This window comes from Manis javanica, chromosome 2 (genome assembly GCF_040802235.1).
Source record: "Manis javanica isolate MJ-LG chromosome 2, MJ_LKY, whole genome shotgun sequence".
NCBI classification, from domain to species: Eukaryota; Metazoa; Chordata; class Mammalia; order Pholidota; family Manidae; genus Manis; species Manis javanica.
The window spans coordinates 30021689-30047456 of record NC_133157.1 but is presented as its reverse complement, the minus strand read 5'-3'; the positions used below and the strand labels follow the sequence as shown (position 1 = coordinate 30047456).

General features: G+C 36.4%; 1 protein-coding gene and 1 pseudogene across 2 annotated transcripts in view; one reads left to right on the top strand and one right to left on the bottom strand.

Moving 5' to 3' along the window:
• Positions 1-25768, top strand: part of TMEFF1 (transmembrane protein with EGF like and two follistatin like domains 1) — an 89847-nt gene that overhangs the window by 24430 nt on the left and 39649 nt on the right. For both annotated transcript variants that reach the window (XM_037017676.2, XM_073226973.1), the window contains exons 3-7: positions 1066-1195; positions 4421-4447; positions 6620-6716; positions 23196-23344; positions 25388-25453. In XM_037017676.2, coding sequence (XP_036873571.1) covers positions 1066-1195; positions 4421-4447; positions 6620-6716; positions 23196-23344; positions 25388-25453 — 469 coding nt within the window. The remainder of the gene's footprint in view (positions 1-1065; positions 1196-4420; positions 4448-6619; positions 6717-23195; positions 23345-25387; positions 25454-25768) is intronic.
• Positions 21245-21344, bottom strand: LOC118972318 (U6 spliceosomal RNA; annotated as a pseudogene).

Below are 25768 nucleotides of genomic sequence, written 5' to 3'. Positions count from 1 at the left end.
ACCACTGCACCTTTCTAAATGATTTCAAGTCATATTCTTCCAGCTACAGGGAAGGTGTAGGGGAGAGTTCTTTCACTGAGCAGGTACAGCAGTCAGAGGAGGTGAACCTTAGGTCCAAGTCAGTGCCTAAGTCAGAATTTGCATGGTGTTAAAATTGCCTAAATCCCTTAGTTTGTCCATAGCGTAATGAGTGGCTCCTACGAGAGACCCCTGGCTACAGACTGACCAAGGGGCAGCATGTCTACCCCCATCTCATGCTCCCTCCTAGGTATGTGCTTCTTAGAGTGAATTCAAGGATATTGCCTGCATGATGTTAATTAAGGCCCTGCTCACTACCACCAGGTAACATATAGCGAGATCTTGCTGAATACCTTGAGTGTGTAATGGGTAGAGTACATCAGTTGTGAGGAATCTACTAGCTCTGACCTTAACTTACTAGCTTAACTACCTAACGTTCAGAAATGATAATAGCAATAGCAAAACTAGCTAATGTTTATTGAGAATTTACCATGACCAGATATAAATACTAAAGATGGATTTCTCTTATTTAATCCTCATAACAACTTCATTAGGTAGATGCTATTATAATTACCATTTTACATATGGGGAAAATGGTGCTAGTTCTAGTCCATAGTCACATGGATGGTGGACCCAGAGATCATGTATTTCTTTGTGTTTCCTGTGACATTTACCTTGAAATGTGTACTAGAGGTATTGAAAAAAATGAATTTGATAATAATAAAATGACATTACATAATGCTCATTACAAACATTGCCAAGAATTCCCTCTTAAATTATCTCATTGGACCTTTTATAGCAAGCAGATGAAGTAGATAGCATAGTTGATAGTTTTTTTCATTTTTATGATAGTTGATAGTTATTTTCATTATAAATGTGAAAAAGATGTAAGAAAGTAGCATAACTTTTTTTTTTAACCAAATGAAAGAACGAATATTCTGTAGTGTAAGTTATGTCATAATACTGTGGGATTGCATTCATGAATATAAAAGTAAACTACTAATATTCATGCCTAGTTCTGAGATTTATTTATTTTTTCTTTCACAGTGCCATACAAATTACATTCCCGTCTGTGGATCAAATGGGGACACTTATCAAAATGAGTGTTTTCTCAGAAGGGCTGCTTGTAAGCACCAGAAAGAGATAACAGTAGTAGCAAGAGGACCATGCTACTCCGGTATGTGTGATATTCCTGTAAATAAATGTTAAAATGGTTTCGCCGTATTTTCTAAAAGGCAGAGGTGTATTCCCAAAACTGTTGTATGGATTGGTGGTGATTGTGTGTGGAATGGGGGCTGTTTTTCATCCCTGCTTTCATGTTCTTGCTTTTTAACCCCAGTTGGTCTTGTTCTGACTATGTTGCTTCTTAGTACACTGTTAATGTTTAATGTCTCTATTTGTGGGGGCTTTGAATATCTTTTGTCTATGTTTTGAATATTAGAATAAGATTTGAAATGGGAAATGTTATATCCATTTTGAATATTAGAATAAGATTTTAAAGTAGGAAATTATGTATCCATTTTGTTGATTTTTATTTTTGGGGGAAGGGGAAGGATAGGAAATATCCATGAAAAGCCATTAGTGTCATCTCAGGATGTGTCTCTTTCCAAATTTGTCTCTTTTTATATCTTCCCTTTTCTGTCTGCCAATCTTTGTCACTCACCTCCCCCTGGTTGTTTGTATTTACTCTCCCTTTTCCTCCCTGAATTGGTAGTGGTTAATTTTGGGAAGCATTACTGTTAGTTTCTTACTTGCCTTTGTATTTGGGATCCAGGATACAGGCTGAAGTATTGTAATTAGAATTACTGTATGAAAGTTAGCACTAAGGGTGGAGACTGTTCTTATATGATGTACTCCGTTTCCTTCCTTTCCCATGTAATACAGTACCTGTGTTCAGAGGTTTTGCTAGGGCTCCATTACATAAGCATCATTGATTGATTGTCCCTGTGGTCGATGTTGAACTCCAGGTCCAGGAATACTGCATGACTCAGTGCTGTCACTTCTGAATTGCATGGTTCGTCTTCCTGGTGTAGCGAGCTCCACCCTGAGATCTGAGGTGGTCAGCATCCTCCCTAACCAAGACACTGTTATCAGAGGGACTTTTTTATCAGAAGGTTACCTTCTAGAAACTGAGGGCAAAGGCTAGACCTTTCTTTGGATAAGACTGAATTCTTTTCCGTATGCTAAATAATTAGGTGCTTGGTGAAATTATTATGTTCTTAGGCTAATAGACTATCATTTGGTGTGGTTCTCGTGTACTTACCTAAGTACATTGTGTTTCACAGACTTGATTTAGAAACTTTAAAGGCATATGGAATTCTTTACAATCCCAAATTAATTGCACATCATTTATGAGGAGCATGTGTTTAAGACAGCAACTGCTTTGATAGAAAGTGATTATTAAACATTAGAAGGCAGCACGGTAAATTGGAAAAAGCACCACACTAGGATTAAAAGACCTGACTGTGAAGTAACTGCAGCTCTTATTTACTCTTATGACCTTGGACAAGTCACTTAGCCACTTTGAGCCCCAACTGCCTAAGTTGTTAAATGGATATCATCCCCCAGGGTTATTAAAGGAGAACTGAATGAGCTAAGCTCTGAGGTGCTACACTGGTCTTGTTATTTGCTGGGTGAGCCAGTGTGTTCATATCATCTGGTCTTCTACTGGTGTTATTCCCTGTGCTAGTAATAACATGATCTCTTGCTTACTTGAAACTCTCATGCTTTAATACTGAGTTTAAGCTTTTTCTCCTTAGGGAAATGTTTTCTTGGAGGCATCTCCTGGCCGACTTCATTCACACTTTGTGCCTTTCTCAATGTATATATCGTACTGTATTTCATTTACCTGACACCTCTGTCTCCAGCCAGATCAGTGATTTCTCTACAGGAAGGCAGTATGCCCTGCCTTGGGAGGTGTGTCATAATCCCAGTTGTGTGGGCAGGGAAAGGGGCATATACAGTGAAAATATAATCTTAAAAGGCATATGGAATCTGAAAGAAGAACTCTGTCTCATTAACAGAGTAGTCCTAATATTTAATTTATTTCCGTATATTAAATGGCACTAAGGGGGGAAGGTGTGAAATACTGTATCTATTAAAATTGGACATGGGTTGAAAGAAGGTTGGGAGTTAGTATCTTATATAATGGAACAGTCTTACTTATCCATCTGTTCCTAGAATTTACCATGTTGCCTCAGCACATAAAATGTACTCAGTCAGTGTCTGTGGCATAGACGGGAAAAGGGAGTGTTTTTCTAAGAAAAGTTGGGTACTAAAAACAATTTTATATTGAATTCCCATCTTCCCTGTCTTTTTTTGCTTTTTCACTCACTCAGAGAAGATGTATTTTTGTATAGTTCATTCATCAAAATTGAACACCCAATTTAAGATTTTCTGATAAATGCCATGGAGATTCTACAGTGGGTACTACATAAAATATGTATTTTCTGGACTCTTCCTGTTTCTACTGTGTTTGGGGATTTGATTGTTGTCCAAAAGAGATTGAAGGGAAGGGAGCAGTATTGCTAAGGGTGTGGTTCTCCCTCTGGAGAACTGTTTGAAGAACTGGAGTGGGTTCACTAGGATATCCTCCCCACTAGAAAGTGCTGACAAAGGGTCAGGTTCTTCACTTGCCATCTCTGCTTTTTCACGGCTCCATGCTGACGACACTGTACATTATCTTCTTTTCAACACGCTCTGTGCCGTACTTGGTTCCTTTAGGATTATGAAATAAATATTTTGCATTAATTAGATTTTAGGCTGGCTTCTTGTTGGTAATTTTGAGGGAGGCTCTTAAGTTTCATTAGTAACAAGTGTGCCACCTTTACCTCGGTGAGATTCCTTCCTATAGGACATTCATTTCATCAGTAATATGAAAACCCCAATCCTGAGGTCTTTCCTCCTAAACCTGGGGGCTTTCCTTACCTTGTAGTTTTTGGCCTTTATCCACAGATTTCATTAAGAAGATTTTTAGAGCAAGACTCAAAGCTCTTTTCCCCTCTTTCTAATAAAAGCAGTTTATTCATTATTTCTCTCGAGGTTTAACAAAATTAAAATTTCTTTCTACCTTTAAGTGAGTTAATTAAAATTATTTCTATTTAGTCATTTACTTTATGGTATTTAGTGGTCTGTACTCTGTGGAAGACACCTGGATATTTCCTGAATGGGCTACATAGATGTATGAGGTATAGATTTAATTATTATGTGTCTAAGAGATTTGTGTTTGGGGAAAGGCACAAAGTAGGCATATGAGAACAAATTGTTACATACCAAAAAAAATGAGAAAAGGGCTACCTGAGAACTGATACCACAGCTTGAGTTTTGATAATAAATTTTACTATTTGACAAAACGATATTTCCAGGAAAAGCATTCAGATTCATTCTTTGTTTTTCTTCTCAGATAATGGCTCTGGCTCTGGAGAAGGAGGTAAGATTCAAGTACCCCTTAAATGATACTTGTATTATAGAACATTTTCATTATTCCAGAAACAATCCCTGCATCCTTGGCCATCACCCCTAACCCTTCTGTCCTCCTTAATCCTAGGCACTCTCTGTTTCATGCAATGGATTTTCACTAATTTTGCTGTCAGACAAAGGGGAAATGTCATAGCCCTTGTTAAATTGAGGTTGCACCAAAGGACCTTCTCTTCAGATTCATGCACATAAGTGGTGTTTGGCTTAGACCAGAGTATTTGTAACTCTCTCCTATCCCTTGCATACAAATTTTTACTCCTAAGGAATTTTCAGGGTATGGGGTATAAAAACTCTGGAGTTGAACATAGCAAAGGAAGGCTTGCAGAACAACTCTGGTGGCATACAGACTTTAAGCTTTTAAAATTTTCCTGTTTATGGCTTTCATTTTATTTTACAACTATTTGAATTATTTCTGCATTTAAAAAACTAGTATTTGGTAATAGCATATACCAGAGTTTAAATGATCAGAACTGAGAATGACTACTTCATAGTCTAATCAGAGTGTGATTCTTTGTGAGTATCCACAGTATGTGAAACAATGTTTGAGTACTCTGGGGATATACTAAAAGAAAACTTACTCTGGGAAAATTCACATGTATACAATGAAAATTACAGTTATGATCCTTTTAACACTATCTGAAATCTTACTCCAGACTACCACATAGAATTCTAAAATTTCAGAGTTGAAGGTCACCTAGAGAATAGAGGAAGTGTTTTGAGGAAGAAGTTCAGGGATGATAGTTTTCAGCAAAGAAAATCGGCGAGTCAAGCTGTGCAACAATAGAATTTGATTTAAATGTATATGTTTAAGCCAAAGCTTGATGATCACGAGTAAAAGATCAGATCATAAATTCTAGGTCCTACAGCTGGAAAGGATTTTAAGAGATCTTGTGGTCTAGCCCCTGTGGTCAGATATTTAGCTGGGAAACCTGTCATTGTTCCTATTAAAAGAACTGGAATTTCATCTCAGGATTTTCTTATGTAGTACAAATGTTGGGAGTCTTGCTCTGAGGATGTAGGTTGACTTTTTTTTTTAGGGAGTATAAGTTAGAAAGGCTAAGTGGTTTGCTCAGATTACTACACAAAATTTAGTGAGCTCATGGTGGCTGTATGATTTTTTGATCTCATGATGTTTCTGAGGTCTCAGGAATGCTTAGGATTATGATCCCTGGAATCTGTTTGGGAATGTTCATGAGAATTTGGGGAGGATTTTTCCTTAGAGTGCAGGCAGACACCAAAAATTGCAAGATTGGAAGTATTACCAAACAGGGACATAAGGTCTGTGTACTTATAACACCTTCTTTACTCACTGACATTCCCTGAATAAGATGGCCTTTCCCAAACTGAAAGGGAAATCCTTTGAATAAACTGTTATTTCTATGTTGGCCTCAGAACTGATCTTCCTGCCTGGTTTGAGATTTGGGATCAGGATAAGATTGAGATGCACAAATGTAGGGTCCTTTTAAATGTGAGATAAGAGCTGAGTTGGGGGCTAGTTTTTGTGCTGGATCATGGAATACCTACACTCTTCTGCATTCTGGGTATTTTTGGCAGTGTTAGGCTAAGTGGCCAAGTAGAAAAAGGGGTAACTCCTTTGTAAAGAGACACCTTACCTTTTTAAAATTTGGAGATTTTTTTTTAAAATTCTAGAATTAGTTGTTATGGTTAGAAGGGCAGGTGTGAAACGAATGTGAGGAAAAGGTGATGGTTATACTAGACTGTGTTTAACCTCTTATTTGCTAACCAGCATTGCAGTGGTTTATTTCAGTAGGGTAATCACTGGACCCAATTTATTGGTAATTCTTCTCCCACATCCCCATCTCTATTTAATGTTACATCATAATTCTTTTAAAGGAAACTAATTATCAAAAACGACTATACTGTGTTTTGTACATAGGCTAAGGGATTATTTTGCTAGCATTAGTACTTGTTTTCCTCACAGAATATGTTGTACTCAGTATTAGCCACATTTTTGGACTCAAGCATTGATAGATTTTGAAAGTGATTGTTTTCAAGGGTTAGAGTACTTTCCCCCCAGATATAGGATAAGGCTGCTGAAAACATGAAGCATATCTGGAAAGGATTCCAACTTTTGGTTGAAAATTTAAATTTTCTTTTCGAACAGAAGAGGAAGGGTCAGGGGCAGAAGTTCACAGAAAACACTCCAAGTGTGGACCTTGCAAATACAAAGCTGAGTGTGATGAAGATGCAGAGAATGTTGGGTGAGTTGACTGAGGGAAAGGGATAAACTTGAAGCTTAATCATCAGCATTATTGTATTGTAGAAAGGTATCATTAACCTGGTCATGTATATTTCATGTATGCCTTTAGTATTTTGTTGTTTAAGTCTGTGGACTTTTAAATTGACATAATGCTATAGCTATTTAAGTCAGTTTAAAGTGTTACATTTTACGATGAGATTCCATTTATAATTTTTTTGACGTTACTTCTGCCCTTTTAAATTGATAATCTTACATGTTTTATACCAGGGCTAATTTTATTCATCAGAAATACTCTTATTCTAAATTATCCTACTGTTACATGTTCAACTGGTATCAAAAACAAAATTTCTAACTTGCATTTTTACACAAAACTTTTCATATATTTCAGTGTATTAAGAATCCAAAATTTTCAAAATTTTAGATAGGTATATATTATGTAATAATTAAAAATTATTTTGTAAAATCCCAGTTGCCCAGACTGTGATATTTTATTTTCTCACTCATATGTTCAGCCATCACTCAGGTGGGTTTCATAGCTGGACAGCATTGTCTATCCAGTGTTCCATTTCCTCTCTGTAAGAAAAGGTTTTGTTTAGTGGAGTAGTAACAGTATAGATGTCATCAACACAGGCATGTTTGTTTCTTCCTTTTATCAGATTCCTGTTTGTTTTTTCCCAGCCTCAACCTTCTTCCATTTCCCTGTGGTGCTTGCTAAAAGCTTTAATGCTGACTTCAGGACCTTACAGCACAAATGAATCTTCACTTCCTAAATTTCCCCTTGGTGCATATTTTAAAAAATTTATTTTATAGAGATTTGTGCTTACATCCATACATACTTTCACTGTGCATTTTCTGATCCTATGTTTTATTCAGCCCTTAAGTGAACATTTGATCATTTCACTGAACAGTAGTTTAATTTGCATTGATGCCCAAAGTTTTACAAATCAAGATCAGACTGTTTTCAGTATTATGGTTCAAAATCATCCATTTGGATGGCACTTGGTAAAATTAATGTCTGATTGTTTCCTTGGTACATATTTCAAAGTAGGTGAGGATTGGCAAAGGACAAGATCAGTAAAAAGTGAATTCAGCAAAACCCAAATTTGCTCTAATTATGTATGTTGGTCACTTGAATTGACCTGTATCCATCCATTTTGATCAAAGAGGCTTGATTTGGAACAACATGTTTTCCAAGATACTGGTCTGTAGATCAAGAGAGGAATGATGAACAATATGGACTTGCAGAGAGAGAAGATAATACATGCCATGCTGTCTTCCTGTGTAGCATGATGGAACACCATTGTGTGTGTGTGTAGAGATTTATTTCTTTTAAGTGTTCTTTCCAAAATAGCTGCCAGTGACTTACAGGCTTGGTCTATTAATCTGTATTTTTTTTCCTTTGACCTTTCCTCTATTTTGTACATTTCTGTATCATTTTTCATATCTTAATTGGGAGAGAGGTCTTTTGCTTAGAAGTAGACCAGAGTCCATCTAGTCTTCAGAGGCAGCCTCAAATATGACATCTCTATGTAAAATGTACATCTTTCTTTGAATACCTCCACATGACATAATATGTAGCCTTGCCCAGTCAGAGCAACTCTGTTGTATGTACTGAATTCATTTTGTGCATGTTTCTATTTATTTGAGAGCTTGCAGGCATTTTTCTTGCAGATGCAGGCTCTAAGCATAAGGCAGTGGGCACAGACCAGGGAAGGTCTTACAATATGAGGAGCATGCAGGCCGAGAAAGCCAGCTAGGAGCATGTAGACTGGGATAGGCAGCCAAGTTTAGGCCAGGAAATTTGATGCAATAATAGGAAAACATTAAGGAAGCCACGTGTACCCTTACTTAGAAATGTATGATTAAGCTAAAATGGTTGATACTGTTATGGAGGAAGACAAAAGGAAATTTTAGGAACATCTGATCTTGTAGTTAACAGCACTTGTTACTGATTGCAGTTGAGTTTAATATTTAAACATATCTCAGTGGTTACCACAGTTAAAAAAAAATGTTTTTAAGTGGGCTGTGGTGCCAGGAAAGCTGTATGGAGGTTATTTAATTCCCTCAAGGTACCACTTCTCAAGGTTACCGTCAGGTGAATAATAACACATTTGTCTAAGCTAGACCTTTCCAGTATGGAAAACTGAGAGGTGCCCAAATGTGGCATTAGTCATTGTGTTGATTTTTTTTAAACAAATATTATTTATTAAGAAGATGTTATGTACTTTTTAAATTAAAAGATACAGTTTTAGTCATTAAATACAGAAGGTCTTAGTTACAAACCAATTACTCATGTCATGCTTAATTGTAAACTATCCCAGAATCGGAGAATGTTGAGGTTGAGTAGGGTCTTAGCATTTATCTTGTAATATAATCCTCTTACTTTACAAATGAGAAAATGAAAGACTGAAGTTAGAAGGTTATATGGGGCGGATTCTGCTAAGTCCTAGTGCAGTGTTTTCCTTACATCTGACTCCCTATATTAGTCTATTTTATTCCTAGACGGAATGCTCTTATCTTTTTCCTATTTCAAGGACTGCTGCTTGGTGACTTTTTAAAGAACATTGCCCTGTCTTCAGCTTGGTCTCGGCTGTGACTTCTTTATGCCTTCATTGTTTCCTGGTCACTCTGGGTACTAGCTGCTCTTAAATTCTTTGTTTACTCCTTTGCTGCCATCTAAGACACCACATACCTGTTTATCGGTTTTCTTATCAGTGACTTCTGGACTTTTTTTTAAAACTACTTGTAAGATACTCATTTTCACTGTGTCCTAGCCCTTAAGTATGTATATACATGGTAATAACACATACTAAAACAAATTTACAAAACAATGCAATTAAATCAATTAAATGTAACGTACTCTTAACACTTTCTATCCTATTTTAAAAAATGCTGGTGGTGGCCCACTAAATTGGCTTTACAATCTACTAGTGATTATGACCTACAGTTTGAAAATATTGCTCTATAACTGTAATAGATATTATATTTTATGTACACTTTTGGGTTATGGGTATTCATTTAAAAATACTTTATCTTATCTCTTTTTTTATTGTAATTTTAATTTATTTTTTAAATTTGGTATCATTAATATACACTTAACATAAGCAACATTGTAGTTACTAGATTACCCCATTATCAAGTCCCCACCACATATGCCATTATAGTCACTGTCCATCAGCATAGTAAGATGCTATAGAATCACTACTTGTTTTCTCTGTGCTATAGTGCCTTCCCCTTGCCCCCCAACCCCCACACACATTGTGTGTGCCAATCATAATGCCCCTTTTTCCCCTAACCCTCCCTTCCTACCCATCCTCCCCAGTCCCTTTCCCTTTGGTAACTGTTAGTCCATTCTTGGGTTCTGTGAGTCTGCTGCTATTTTGTTCCTTCAGTTTTTCTTTGTTCTTATACTCCACAGATGAGTGAAATCATTTGATACTTGTCTTTCTCCACCTGACTTATTTCACTGAACATAATACCCTCTAGCTCCATCCATGTTGTTGCAAATGGTAGGACTTGTATTCTTCTTATGGCTGAATGATATTCCATTGTGTATACGTACCACATCTTCTTTATCCATTCATCTACTGATGGACACTTAGGTTGCTTCCATTTCTTGGCTATTGTGTATCGTGCTGTGATAAACATAGAGGTGCATATGTCTTTTTCAAACTGGGCTGCTGCATTCTTAGGGTAAATTCCTAGGAGTGGAATTCCTGGGTCAAATGGTATTTCTATTTTGAGCATTTTGAGGAACCTCCATACTGCTTTCCACAATGGTTGAACTAATTTACATTCCCACCAGCAGTATAGGAGGATTCCCCTTTCTCCACAACCTCGCTAACATTTGTTGTTGTTAGCCTTTTGAATGTTGGCCATCCTAACTGGTGTGAGGTGATATCTCATTGTGGTTTTAATTTGCATTTCTCTGATGATTAGTGATGTGGAGCATCTTTTCATGTATCTGTTGGCCATCTGAATTTCTTCTTTGGAGAAGTGTCTGTTTAGCTCCTTTGCCCATTTTTTAATTGGGTTATTTGCTTTTTGTTTGTTGAGGTGCTCTTGTGTATTTTGGATGTTAACCCCTTATCAGATATGTCATTTATGAATATATTCTTTCATACTGTAGGATACCTTTTTGTTCTGCTGATGGTGTCCTTTGCTGTACAGAAGCTTTTTAGTTTGATAAATCCCACTTGTTCATTTTTGCTTTTGTTTCCCTTGCCAGTGGAGATATGTTCATGAAGAAGTTGTTCATGTTTATATTCAAGAGAGTTTTGCCTATGTTTTCTTCTAAGAGTTTTGTGGTTTTGTGACATACATTCATGTCTTTGATCCATTTTGAGTTTACTTTTGTGTATGGAGTTAGCCGGTAATCCAGTTTCATTCTCTTACATGTAGCTATCCAATTTTGCCAACACCAGCTGTTGAAGAGGCTGTCATTTCCCCATTGTATATCCATGGCTCCTTTATCATGTATTAATAGACCATATATGCTTGGGTTAATATCTGGACTCTCTATTCTGTTCCACTGGTCCGTGGGTCTGTTCTTGTGCCAGTACCAAATTGTCTTGATTACTGTGGCTTTGTAGTAGAGTTTGAAGTTAGGAAGTAAGATCCCCTGCTTTATTCTTCTTTCTCAGGATTGCTTTGGCTATTTAGGGTCTTTTGTTGTTCCATGTGAATTTTAGAACTATTTGTTCCAGTTCATTGAAGAATGCTATCAGTATTTTGATAGGGATTACATTGAATCTGTAGATTGCTTTAGGCAGGATGGCCATTTTGACAATAGTAATTCTTCCCAGCCAAGAGCATGGGATGAATTCCCATTTATGAGTGTCCTCTTTAATTTCTCTTAAGAGTGTCTTGTAGTTTTCAGGGTATAGGTCTTTCACTTCCTTGTTTAACTTTATTCCTAGGTATTTTATTCTTTTTGATGCAATTGTGAATGGAATTGTTTTTCTGATTTCTCTTTCTGCTAGTTCATTGTTAGTGTATAGGAATGCAACAGATTTCTGTGTATTAATTTTGTATCCTGCAACTTTTCTGAATTCAGATATTAGTTCTAGTAGTTTTGGAGTAGATTCTTTAGGGGTTTTTATGTATAAATATCATGTCATCTGCAAATAGTGACAGTTTGACTTCTTCCTTACCAGTCTGGATGCCTTTTATTTCTTTGTGTTGTCTAATTACCGTGGCTAGAATCTCCAGTACTATGTTGAATAACAGGGGGAGAGTGGGCATCCTTGTCTTGTTTATCTTGTCTCATTTTTAAATTCTTACCTCTTAGAAGAAATGCTATATATAACCTATCTGGTTTCCAAAGGCAATTAAAATCTTTCTCTTGCTTTAAAGCTCTCTTTTTCTTACTAACAGTTAAAAAAAATCTGGCATTTGTGGGGAGGGGATAAATAGTGCCATGTAAATTAATTTTCTATTATGAGAAATGCTAATTTTTTATTTAGCCATTTAAGTGGAAAGTGATTTAGATATATTGTTCCTCTTAAACGGTTTACCGAATATGTATTCTAGCATACTTTTAGTGTTACATACTGTACAGTGTGACAGTTTTCAGACATTATTATATAAATTATTTTTTCACCTCTTTATGGCAGTTCTATATGGTGACAGGGAACTAGTATCCTAATTTTGTAGGTGAAGCTGAGCTCAGAAGGGGCTGAATGGCTTGAGATTAAGCAGGAGAACCAGAACACAGGTTTTAGGACAAGGGATTTATCTGTTGTGTTGTGCACATGCATGTAATACTATGATGTTTATTAGTGGTGGTTGTTCCACCCCTGCACTTAAGGCTCTATTCTGTTTGTGTTTGGTTTCTTTAAAATGATTTTTCTTCTCCTATGTCAGGCTCTTAGCTGCTGCTTCTGCATGCTGACGGTGTGCCTTGCCAATGACCCTGACCGTAGGTGACCCTTATAATTGGCTTCTCTGCTTCCGTGGAATACGAATCAGTGCTTTTAGGAACTGTATCTAGTGTAGAAATGAATTCTAAAGGTACAATCAGGGTACATAGGTTCTTCTAAGTGAAGTACGAGAACTTTATTTATTGCATGAATTTTATCTCTTTTGTCTCTTTGGTAGCTTTTATTTTTTGTTTATTTTTGCTTCTGAGAGGCTTTTTCCCCCCTTCTTTCCTGAAGTGCCCTGTGTCTCTCCAGTGACGTTCTGAGCCATGCATGGGTTTGTGATGGCTGTCTTCATTAATGCTTTTCTTTTAATCTATACCTAGAGCTAGATTGTTGAGGTTCCAAGAAATTGACTCCCACATAGGTCATGGTTCAGTAATCCGTTGTGATCGTTGTGAAGTACAGTATGAAGTACTTTCTATTTAGTCTTCAGACTTGGAAACAGTATCTGGGAAACAGTATCTGCTGTATAGCAAATTAGATTTCTTAAACCATATATGCTTAGCAACCACCCCCTGCCTCTTTTTCTAAACAGTATTTCTAATCTGTCCAAGGCTGAAGTTATTGCTGCAAGATAGCCATCAGCTGTTTATCTGGACAGTGGGGCCAGATAACCATAGACCTCCTTCACATCAGTACCTTCTATATACCTGACCCAAATCCCTGCCCATGAATGATTTGAGGAGCCTGTAGAATCATCAGGCATAATGTCAGTACAGGTGAGTTATAAAACTCCTCAAATTATTCCTTTTGAACTTTGGGTGTGATGCATTCTGTGGAAACAGTCCTTGCTGTTTTTCCTCTTTGATGTCAGTCTCTTTAGAGATGCTGTTTCCATTTTTTTCCCAAGTGGTAGCAGGTCTCATCTGCTCAGAGAATCAGTGTAGGTGTGCAGTGTGACAGACAGCATTGATAAGCCGTTAATCCACCTGCTGGCCATCTTTCTATTTGTTGGACCATTTTCTGTTTTGACACATGCTGCTGGTCAGTATCACAGTCTGAAGAGTCTGTCCATCAGAGGTTGCAGTGAAATCTTCCCTTGTTTAAACAGGGAGAGTAATGCTGAACATCTGTGTCCTCCATTACATCCTTCCTTCTGGAAGCTGTGCACACTTTTTAAAAAAAAAGAACCAAAGGAGTACCTTTCCTAACATTATCTACTCTTCCAATCTTACTTCCTCCTAATCAGAAATGGCAATAATTTCCATCATTTAACAGTTCCTTACTATATAGAATACTAGACTTCTAAAACTATTCAGGTTTAATAAATCCTTACTGGGCCCCTTAGATTATAATGGAAAGTTAATTGTATGAGGTTCCTTATCTTCTGTTATAAGCACCATTAAACTTATTTTATATAAGGTATAAACTGAATATTAGCAAAGGCTCCTTTGTCCAGAAATATCTTCCTATGTAGTTCTATACAACTGCCAGTGTAAGTTTCCTTTGAGAGGTTTGTTTTTAAAATGAAAAACACCATGTATCTATAACCTCTTGGAGTTTTCTGAATGCTCTGATACTCTTTGATACTTCACCTGTTATTCCTTCTTCCTGGAGATCCATCCCTGTTTATCTACTAGTTTAACTCCTACTCTTCTTTGTAGACTTGGATGAAGCATGATTTAGGTCTGAAGTCAGCACCTCAGCCGGGAAGCCTCCCTTGCTGTCACCCACAGCCCCTGTGAGTTGGGTGACCTTGTTCTGTGTTCCTTCTTGGTCTTGAGAAATACCCTCTGCAGAGCACTTACACTGTTGGGATCACTAGCAGTCTGTGGGCTCCCTGACAACAGGAACTTTGTTTTGCTGATTTCTATATTGGATGAACTTACCCAGGGTTGGATATCTGAGGTTGCCGTCTTTGTTGAACTCATGGTAATTCACACTAGGCTTCATTATTCAGTTACAGTTGTGCATAGGGTCATTGTAAGGATTTAGTATGTTAAGACATGTTTTGAATACGGATTTAGTATGTGAAAATATGTTTAGAACATGTTATAAAATATATTAATAAATTAAAAAAACTAGTACTGAACTTGTAGGCTTCAATAGGTGTTTGTTTAAATAACTTCACATGAATTAGTTTAAGGCAGTGTTTTCCTAACTTCCAAATAAACTTACCCTGTCAAGAAGGAATGGCATTTTCTATGTAGAGGAAGGAGAAAGAAAGGGAAAGGGTAGACATTCTTCAATAATAAGAATACTTTCAGTTGTACATAGTATTTGATTTCAAAGGGCTTCTTTATAAAAGCTTATTTGGTTCTGTCACCAGTGTTATGCGGTTTTAGCCCTATTTTAATGACTCAAGAGTTGTGATTTGCCAAAATCTTACAAGTCATTGAATTCATTTACTTATTTATGTATGTATTCATTCATGCCTTTGAAATCTGCAGGGTTAGAAATTCAAAAGCTTTAAAAGGCTTTACGGTAAAAAGGTCTGTTCCCCATCCCTGTTCCCTAGCCACCCAGTTGTCTTCACTAGAGGCAGTCACTGTGTTGTTTATTTAATCTCCCAGCAATACTTTATGCATGTACAAGCAAATATGTATTTGTGTTCTCTTTGCTTTTTAAAAACTATTGACAGAACACTATACATACTGTTCTACACTTTATTTATAACTTTTATTGTAAAATGTACATCTGCATACAAAAATTTTTAAACACACACATGCAATTTAAAGAATATTACACCTATTTGTACCTAATACGTAGGGTAAAAAATAGACTGGTGCCATACTACCAGTACTAACTATTAGCCCAGCTGTAGGAGGAAAGGGCAGTCGTGCCACTGTTCATGATGGCTTACAGAAGAAGACACACTGAACAGACTGACTCAGAGTCTGGCTTTTGGCTTCCTAGAAAGTTACAAGATTCCCTTCTGGAGAAGTCAGTGTTCAAGACCATGAAAGAGTCCTGGGGAACACGGGGCTCTCTACAGTTGAGACATCTGGCAGGATTCTAGTGCCACCAGGTATGGTGACTGCAGAAATGTGCTCAGAAAGTGGACTGCTCTATGTTTTCTACTTCTAATCTCACTATAGCTGATCTCCAGCTCTCAGAAGTAGATCAGTTAAACAAGTGAATGTGCTTATTTGGTTCAGACAGTAGGACATGAAGGGGAGAACAGGAACTTCATCATTGTATAGTCAAGACACCAAGTATAGATGAGACTGGACCAGGCTTACCTGGGCGTTCTCTCCTCATCTGGCAGTGGTAGCCCCCAGCATGACTGACTACAGAGTAAAACCGTTCAGTGGGACTCATCACCTCTGCATGTGTGTAGCTGTTATCCTGGGTTCTTCCTTTGCTGTTGTGTCTTTTCCAATAACAATCAATCCTCTTATTTCCTACACTGGCTGGATGTCTTACAGTTCAATTCAATTCTGACAGTCTGTCCTTGGACTTAGCACAGACCCCACTGGTTAAAGGGTTAGACCCATAAAACTGCCTCCACTTTAGACACCAGCTGCAAATAAGGTCCCCTGCATTTCTGCCCAGCATACTACTAGTTTGGAGGTTACATGACCTCCTTTGGATTCGATAATTTGCTAAAATGACTCCCAGGATATTGGTATGATATTGTTTATAATGACCTTTTATTATCTTTTAAGCCTCGATTTCCATTGAACTTATGGTCTTTAATATCATTCCTAATAATTGCTTACTTCTTTCTCATTCTTTTTCTTTCTGTTTATCCTCCTTTGCCAGTTTGAAGTCTTTTCAAAGAACCAACTTTTGGCTTTATTGATCTTCTCTGTTGTAGCTTTTTGTTTTCTCTTTCTGTTGAGATATATCTATCCAATTCATATTATCTGTATCAGCTATTTTTTCCCTTTTTTGTTTTCATTGAATTTATTCCATTGTTCTTTTTCTAACTTCTTAAATTGATACTTAGTGATTTAATTTTGGGCCATTCTTTTAAGATGTGAGAAAGATCTTGAGGACAGAAGGGATCTACCTAGGGGGATGTCTGGGGAAAAAGAGTTCCAGGGAGAGAGGGAACCCTCACTCAGGGATGTCTCTGGGGGTTTAAGGAAAAAGAGAGGCCAGTTTAGTGAGAAGGTTTTTTTTATGATATAAATGTGGAAAATAACAACCTCCTTTCATTTGTCACTTTCTGCACTGAAATTATCTGGTTTACATAACAGCTATAGTGAACAGAGAGAACACAGTCTCAGCTACTCATTCGTTTTGTGACCTTGGGCTTTTTAACTTTTTTCATATTCATTTTCCCTATTTGTCATTTGTTGTTAGGATTAAGTCTGGGTAGTGTGACCACACCCGCACAGTAGGTGCAGAGAAAATCGTTGTTAAATGTTTTGAATTTGGCATATTTACTGAAGTGATTTCTTTCTACGTTAGTGCAAACTCCTGAGCTTTGGGCATCCTGCCCTCTGCTACCACTGCCAGTCTGCAAACACCTGTTATCTCTGTAATCTGTAATGTCAGTAGCCTCTCGAGTCTATCTCTTATTTTCTTCCTCTGCTCATTGCTTCTCTGTGCTGGACTTCCCTTGAGATGGTAAGTTTATTTTTTCCCTATGTGCCACGGCAAACAGTAGTAATGGTTTGTTCTCACAGTTCTTGTTCTTACACGCAGTGAAAGAGCTTGAGGGCACGGCCTTCACTCGGTTGGGGGCCTCCTGGTGCAGCTGTAGTGCCTATGCTCCTCCTCACGGGATTGCTAGGGTGTTTTGCCTCTGCTGCTGAGCCTTTTCTTAGTCCCGAAACAGTTCAATAATACATTCTCCCATGAGCTGTGCTTCTATTTTATTGTCATCCCAACTCTGCCCACATGTGTCCCTTAAGCCCCCAGCGTTGGCAGAGTTGCTCTGTCAACATGGTACCAAGGGCCACATAGTAAATCACTTTGCAGGCCACATATGGTCTCTGTCATATATTCTTTATTCCCCCCTCCCATCTTGTTTAAAAATGTAAAAACCATTTTTGAGTTAAGTTAGTAATTCTTATGAATGTTTAATTTTTTCTCGTGCCTTTTAAAATTGTGAAATAGAGCTTATATTCAAGTGTATGAAAACTTGCATGTTTGGTTCAATGCACAAAAACAAAACAAATGTTGTGTATCCTACCTCCTTATACAGAAGTAGGTTATTATCAGTACTTCAGGGCTGCCCCGTCCCATGTCCTGCTCCAGTTGCATCTGTGTGGACCTTCTTTGACTCAGCATTGTTTCTGAGACTGATTCATATTAATGCACATAACAGTAGTACATTCAGTTCCACTGCTTATTAAATTTAATTGTTTGATGACTGTACCACATGCTTTTATAGTCCGTTTTACTGTTGGTGGACACTTAGATTGTTCCCAGGCTTTTGCTTTTGTGGGTAATGCTGCTGTGAACATTCTTAACTCTCCTGATGCACATGGGTAAGAGATTTCAAGAGCCTTACCTAGTAGTGAAATTGCTGGGCATGTCCAAAACTTGCTTTTCATGGTATTGCCTGTTTTCCAAAGTGGTTATATCAGTAAACTCTCCCACCAGGACAGGTGCTTCTCTTCCTTGCCATCAATTTAGTATTTGCCCTTTTTCTCAATTTTTGTCTATTTACTGAATGTGATGGTATCTCATTGTGGTTGCATTTTCCTGGTCATTGAGTAGGTTAAACATCTCTTCACATTTATTGTTCTTGTATGCTTCCAAGTTATGTATCTTATATATCTTTTTTAAAATTGATTTTTGTTTATGTATTCTAAATATTGATAATTTGTTGGTTATATGGACTGTAATTTTTTTGTTTGTAGCTAGTTGTCTTATTTTCTTTATGGTATGTTCTTTATTTTAAAGTTAAATTTATTTTATGTTTGATCTTCTAAGTCTATTGTAGTTTTGCCTATTACATTTAGGTCTTTAAATCACCAGGAATTAAGCAATCTTCAAACATATAGAGAGGAGCCCTCCCCATATACCCATCACTCAGCTTCAGCCTCTATAAAAAGTCCAATTTTGTGTTTCTGTTCTTTCTTCCCTACTTTTTAGGGTAATTATTTTAAAGCAAATCCCAGTATTATGTCATTTCATCTGTAAATATTTCAGTTTTACTGATATTTTATCTGCTTGATATATGAGTTACAGAGCAGCATGTTAAAAATCTGTGATGGATTTGGCTGTTTCTTATTGTGGTTTATCAGTTCTTGCTCTACAGATTTTGAGGCTATTTAAAAATGTTTAGATTTACTGTATCTTCCAGGTGAATAAAATGTTCTATTATTATGAAGGGGCCTCTTCTTTGCATGACCTTTTTTTTTTAGTGTCTTCTTTAATTTCTCTTAAGAGAGTTTTGTAGTTTTCAGGGTATAGGTCTTTCACTTCCTTGGTTAGGTTTACTCCTAGGTATTTTATTCTTTTTTGATGCAATTGTGAATGGAATTGTTTTTCTGATTTCTCTTTCTGCTAGTTCATTGTTAGTGTATAGGAATGCAACAGATTTCTGTGTATTAATTTTGTATCCTGCAACTTTGCTGAATTCAGATATTCTAGTAGTTTTGGAGTACATTCTTTAGGGTTTTTTATGTACAATATCATGTCATCTGCATATAGTGACAGTTTGGTTTCTTCCTTACCAATATGGATACCTTTTATTTCTTTGTGTTGTCTGATTGCTGTGGCTAGGACCTGGTTGAATAAAAGTGGGGAGAGTGGGCATCCTTGTCTTGTTCTTGATCTTAGGAGAAAAGCTTTTGGAGTTTTCAGCTCCAGGAGAAAAGCTTTCAGCTTCTCACTGTTAAGTATAATGTTGGCTGTGGGTTTGTCATATATGGCCTTTATTATGTTGAGGTACTTGCTCTCTATACCCATTTTGTTGACAGTTTTTATCATGAATGGATGTTGAATTTTGTTGAATGCTTTTTCAGCATCTATGGAGATGATCATGTGGTTTTTGTCCTTTTTATTGATTTGGTGGATGATGTTGATGGATTTTCGAATGTTGTACCATCCTCGCATCCCCGGGATGAATCCCCCTTGGTCATGGTGTATGGTCCTCTTGATGTATTTTTGAATTCAGTTTGCTAATATTTTGTTGAGTATTTTTGCATCTATGTTCATTAGGGATATTGGTCTATAGTTTTCATTTTTTGTGGTGTCCTTGCCTGGTTTTGGTATTAGAGTGATGCTGGCTTCATAGAATGAGTTTGGAAGTATTCCTTCATCTTCTATTTTTTGGAAAACTTTAAGGAGAATGGATATTATGTTTTCTCTAAATGTTTGATAAAATTCAGCGGTGAATCCATTTGGCCTGGTGGTTTTGTTCTTGGGTAGTTTTTTGATTACCAATTCAATTTCATTGCTGGTAATTGGTCTGTTTAGATTTTCTGCATGACCTTTTTGCGCTGAGTCTGATACTGGATACAACCATGCCATCACCACCACCCATCTCCAAAACTCTTTTTATCTTGTAAAACTGAAATTCTGTACCCATTTAACAGTGTCTTCCCATTCCCCATTTCTCCCAGCCCATGGCAACAACCTGTATCATTGCATTTTAACATGCATTGTATAAGCAGCATGTAGATGACTTTTGTATTTTTATTAGGCCTATCTTTGTTTTTTAACTGGAAAATTCAGTTCACTTAAATATAGTTCAAATATTGAGGTATTTTGATTTTTTTCCTGTTACCTTGTTTTGTATTTTTGTCCTTCCATTCTTTCTCCTTTCTTGCCTTCTTTCATTTTTTTTTCTGTTAGTTTCAATATTCTAGTGGTACTCTTAGCAATTTAAAAATGCATATTCAATTTACCAGTCTAAAGATTGATATATCTGTGCTTAGAACACTATGATTTCAGTCCTTCCCGATTTGTATGTTGTTATTATGATACATTTTAATTTCATACTTAAAAAAAATTTAAGGGCACAAGCATTATTGTCTTATATAGGATTTTGTTAATATTACCTACATATTTATACTTTCTCCATGTGTGTTTGCATCTCAGGCCTTCCTTATAGGATCATTTTTCTACTGCCTTTATAACCTTCTTTGCTGACAGTCGGTGACAAACTAAGTTTTTACTTCTTCCAAATTACTTTCATTTTACCCTCATTCATGATAGGTTTCTCTCTTTATATAGAATTCTGTTTTATCTCAGCACACTGCAGGTATTTCACTGCTGTTTGGCTATAAATTAACAATTTGGCTGAAGTATTGCTTTGGAAGACACTTGAACCTCTTATTCTTGCTTCCTTTTAAAATGTATTTATCAAAATTTTTTTTTTGTTTTACTTAATGTCTTTTAGCCCTGAGTCTGCTACTGTATACAGCCATACCATCACCACCACCCATCTCCAAATAATACACTCGTAAATTGGCAAGAATTTACCAATTCTTACTTAAGAATTGTGTATTCTATACTTGCCTAAGTATACCATGTAAGTATAGTTTATTTAAGTAAGTATTATGTAAGTATAGTTGATATACATTATTAGTTGCAGGTGTGCAACATAGTGACTCTTCATCCATGTACATTATAAAATGATCATGATAAGTCTAGTCACCATATTTCACCAAACATAGTTATTATAATACTGTTGATTTTATTCCCTATGCTGTCTTTTACATCCCTGGGACTTACTTAGTTTGTAACTGGAAGTTTGGAAAATATGGGATGCTTCATGAGTTTTGCATGCATCTTTGCTCAGGGGCCATGCTAATCTCCATATCATTCCAAATTTGGTATGTGTGCTGCTGAAGCAAGCATTTATTCCCATTTCTTTGAAGGTAATCTTTCTCTTCTTTCTGGCTGCCTTTACAGTCTTCTTTTTTTGGCTGTTAGAACATTCCACTGTGATACTTCAGTGGTCCTTTTTAAATAATCCTGTTTGGAATTTATTAGGCTTCTTGGTTGTTTAAATTAGTATCTTTCTGTAGTTTTAGGAAGTTAAATGAGAAATTACTGAGAATATTACCCATGCTCATTCCTTTAACTCCTTCTGGAACTCCAATCAGGTGTTTATTAGGTCTTGTGACTCTGTCTTCCCTGTCTTAATCTTTTTTCAGTCTTGTTTTTTCTCTGGCTTTCTGCTATGGTTTGGGTAATTTCCTCTGTTCTGTTTTCTGGTTCACTAATTCACATTTAGTTTGTCTGATCTGCTGTTAAATCTGCCCACTGAATTTCTTTATTAATAATACATTCTTTATTAGGAGTTCTGTTTGGTTATCTTTCAAATATGCTGCTTCTGCTTATAGTGTTTAATTTCCTTGTTCTGGTGGGCATGTGAATGAGTTCATGTATGATTTGCTTATTTTTTTCCCGAACTGTACTTGGAAAATGAGGTCTAGTATCTGTTTCTTCAGAGATCGCATTTGCTTCTGTCAGTTGCCTAGGGCCCTTTCCAGTCTTTGATTCTTGAAATAAATTCTGGGCTTGAGGCTTTTCAGAAGAACATCCAAGTAGTATTTTGAGGTGTAGTTACCCGTGTGAGGGCTAGCTTGTGTTTTTGAGTTCTCAGGGAAGATGTTTTTCTTTCTGTGCCATGGCTCAGGGTTTTTCTCCTTGAAATGGTCCCCTTGGAGTACGGCAACTGATGGCTAGTTTGCCATCATGCTGAGGGTTGTAGCTTTTTGAGGTACCAGCTTTTTTTGGGTGTTCGGACACTTCACCTTAGGTAGGTCAATATTCTTTATCTCCTGTTCCCAAAGGCCTACAAAGCCAAAAAAGTTGATAACTGAATTTACCCAGTTTGGCAAATACCTTCCAGGTAAAAATCAGCTTTAGCAAACTCAGCTGACCTTTCTCCATTCCTGTCACCTTTCTCCATTCCTGTCTTCATTAACGGTTGTCCTGAGTATTTGTTGCTTTCTTGCCAAATTTATGAGTGCAATGTTTTAAAATACTTCATCCAATATTTTTTGTTGTTTTCAGTAGGAGGATTGATATCGGTTCTGAGTTCATCATATTGCCAAACCAGAACAATCTGTGTGTTTGTTATTTTTAATAACTTACATAGTTATTTGGAATAACTATGACTCGGACCTCCTTGGCCTTCTGTACAGTGCTGCCTCAGTGTCCAGTAGCCACTCAGTGAGATATGCAGCTAGAAAACACTTTTGAGGGCTTCCATTTTACATCTTTATTGTCTGTGTTTAATCTTCACAATTATTTGGTGAGGTAGGTATGTTATTACTTTTATAGATCAGTGAAATAAAGTAAACTAAGACTCAGAGGAAGGATCTGGAGACAAATCTGGTCATTATTTGGGCTAAGATTTAGATTCATGACTTTTGACTCATAATTCTGTGTCTTTTCCATTTGTACCATGTTGTTTTTTAAATGTTGACATGTGACATCTCTTGATTACTGTAATAACTGCATATGAAAATTCTGGAGAAACTACTGGATTAATAGCATCTGCATGAAAATAACTCTGAAATTCTCACCTGAAAGAAATCATTAGCTGGGAGTTCCTTTCACTTAAACTTTTATCAGGGACTTAAAACAATATATTGACTTGTTACAGAAAACAGGAAGAATTGCTCTTTTTTGCTATGTAGCATAATGAAATATTTTTGTTATAAAATACAGATAATTTTTGTTCTTTCCAACAGGTGTGTATGTAATATAGATTGCAGTGGATACAGTTTTAATCCTGTGTGTGCTTCTGATGGGAGTTCTTATAACAATCCCTGTTTTGTTCGAGAAGCATCTTGTATAAAGCAAGAACAGATTGATATAAGGCATCTTGGTCATTGCACAGGTAAAACCCATTGTACTTATTCAGAGACTTGTCTTTAATTTTATATTTCTACAATCTTATTTTTACATTTTGTGGTGCTTCAGATTTTTAAAATAAATCTTTGATGCCTTATTATTTTTCATTATTGTACATTTTAGATTTTGTTACTAACTGAGATTTTCTTTTTCATTTATTATCATTGTCAAGACACAGAACATGCTTCTTGGTTGTTTAGTTACTAACCTAATCCTAATATGGACTTGTACATATATCTGTAGTTCTTAAAAGTTGTCTCAAATTTGTAACGATCATAACTGTTTAAGAATTAGTCAACTTAGTTTAATTATAGGAAAACTATAAGTATTGCCATATATTTCTTAATCTTTTTTTCTGAAGCATAATAGTTTTCACATTCTCTCTGTAGTTTTTGCCCCTACATAATATTTACTGTTAGAGATTTATTTGGTATGAAGTTATAGAATGTAAGAAAAACATTACTACCTTCAGTTTAAAATTATTTTTGCCCTTCTTGCTTTTTGTTACAGTTTAGAAGCCATATACCAACCAAGAATGAGTTTTTGTTTTCCATCCCTCCTAGAAACATCCAGTCACTAAAGGCAGAAGTTGTCAGCCTTCTTTCCTTAGTAATACACACATAGGCTAGAATAATGTATCTCTTCCTGGTAACACCCAAGGACCAGGAACATTCTTATGGACTAGGATTGTACCTCTTTCCTGTTTGCTAAGTGTAACCACTGTCTCACCAGTCACTCTTTTTGGATTTATTAAAATGGCATGTTTTTATTTGAGCTAAAGGAATAAAGTTGTAAGCCAAGTTTGGGACTTTATATTGGCGACAAATAATTCGTGAAATACGTGCAACTGATTTCAGTAGTCTTGGTCTAAGATACCAAAGAATGCCCAAGAAGCTCATCAGAGGATTTCTGGTTAGGGTCAGGGATGGGCATGGTAGAGGAAACTGTTTGTTTGGATGGACCCCTTGTAGTTAGTTACTTAGCTTTGATCTTGAAGAGCAGAGTATAGTTTTTCTTTCATGGGGTGGTATTTAGAGCCTAGGTTGAAAGATAGCTTAGAGAAAGAGTATCTTTTCTGAAGATCTGTTATGTGGTTGAATGGTATACTATCTGGGATTTGAAATTTGAGCAATTGGCCAAGCTTAAGAATTTTGTTCATTGAAATTCATGCAGATTTAGAATCCTTTGGAGTAGTTGGTCCTTAACTTTTATCTTGGTTTCCTTTATAATACTTCCAATTCACACCTAACTACACCTTATCCTTCTTCCCCTACTATGTATTGGGAACTTGAAGCCTATGCTTCCAGCAGGTATTTATGGTTGATTTACAGCCCACTCCAAATACAATTCACAAGTCAGGAGTCATTTTTATAGTAAATTTTGTCTGACAGAACAGCTGAGATTACACATTTATCTTTTTTTTAAAAAATTTTTTTATTAAGGTATGATTGATATATACTCTTATGAAGGTTTTACATGAAAAAACAATGTGGTTACTACATTTACCCATATTATCAAGTCCCCACCCATACTCCAATGCAATCACTGCCCATTAGTGCAGCAAGATGCCAGAGATTCACTAGGTGCCTTCTCTGTGCTATACTGTTCTCCCAGTGATCTCCCACACCATGAATTACACATTTATCTTAATCTGATATGTTTCCAGGGAAACAGTGAGTGACAGGAGAAGGTAAACCTTGAGATTGTTGTCCCTTGGAGAAAAGATTAATCTTTTCTCTTCAGGGTATGTGTTATTTTAGTTTGCACAGGGAAGACTTCTTAAGGAGGTGACATTTGAGCTAAGTCTAAATGAAATTAGACTGTTCATCATGCAAAGCACATATATATCTGGGATGACTTGAGGCCTCAGATAGAAATGGCACAGTAGATCAAAAGATTGGTGGAAAATGTGAGCAGGGTAAGTGAACAGAGAGTTGAGAAGGACTTGGAGCATTTGGAGTATTTGGGAGTTTCATGGTGTGGCCTAAACATCATATGTATCTTAATTTGAAACTGTTTTCTCTTACAGACACAGATGACACTAGTTTGTTGGGAAAGAAAGATGATGGATTACAGTATCGACCAGATGTAAAAGGTATTGACTCATGATTTTCCAAATTTTGACCAACTATTGAAATATGGTCACTAACTGTCCCTAGAAGTTCTATTTCCATTATCATGACCCTTCCAGCTTTGTTCTCTGTAGCAATATTCAGTATGCCATTGATCATTAGTAATAATAATATTAACTAAATAGTTATTAATAAATTAACTAAAATAGCTGAGATTCTTCTCAGTTTCAAAGTACTCTCATATATGCTTTTTTTAAGTTGAAATTTTTATTGAGATAATTGTAGATTCCCATTAGTTGTAAGAAGTTATACAGAAAGATCCCTCTTACTTGCTTTTT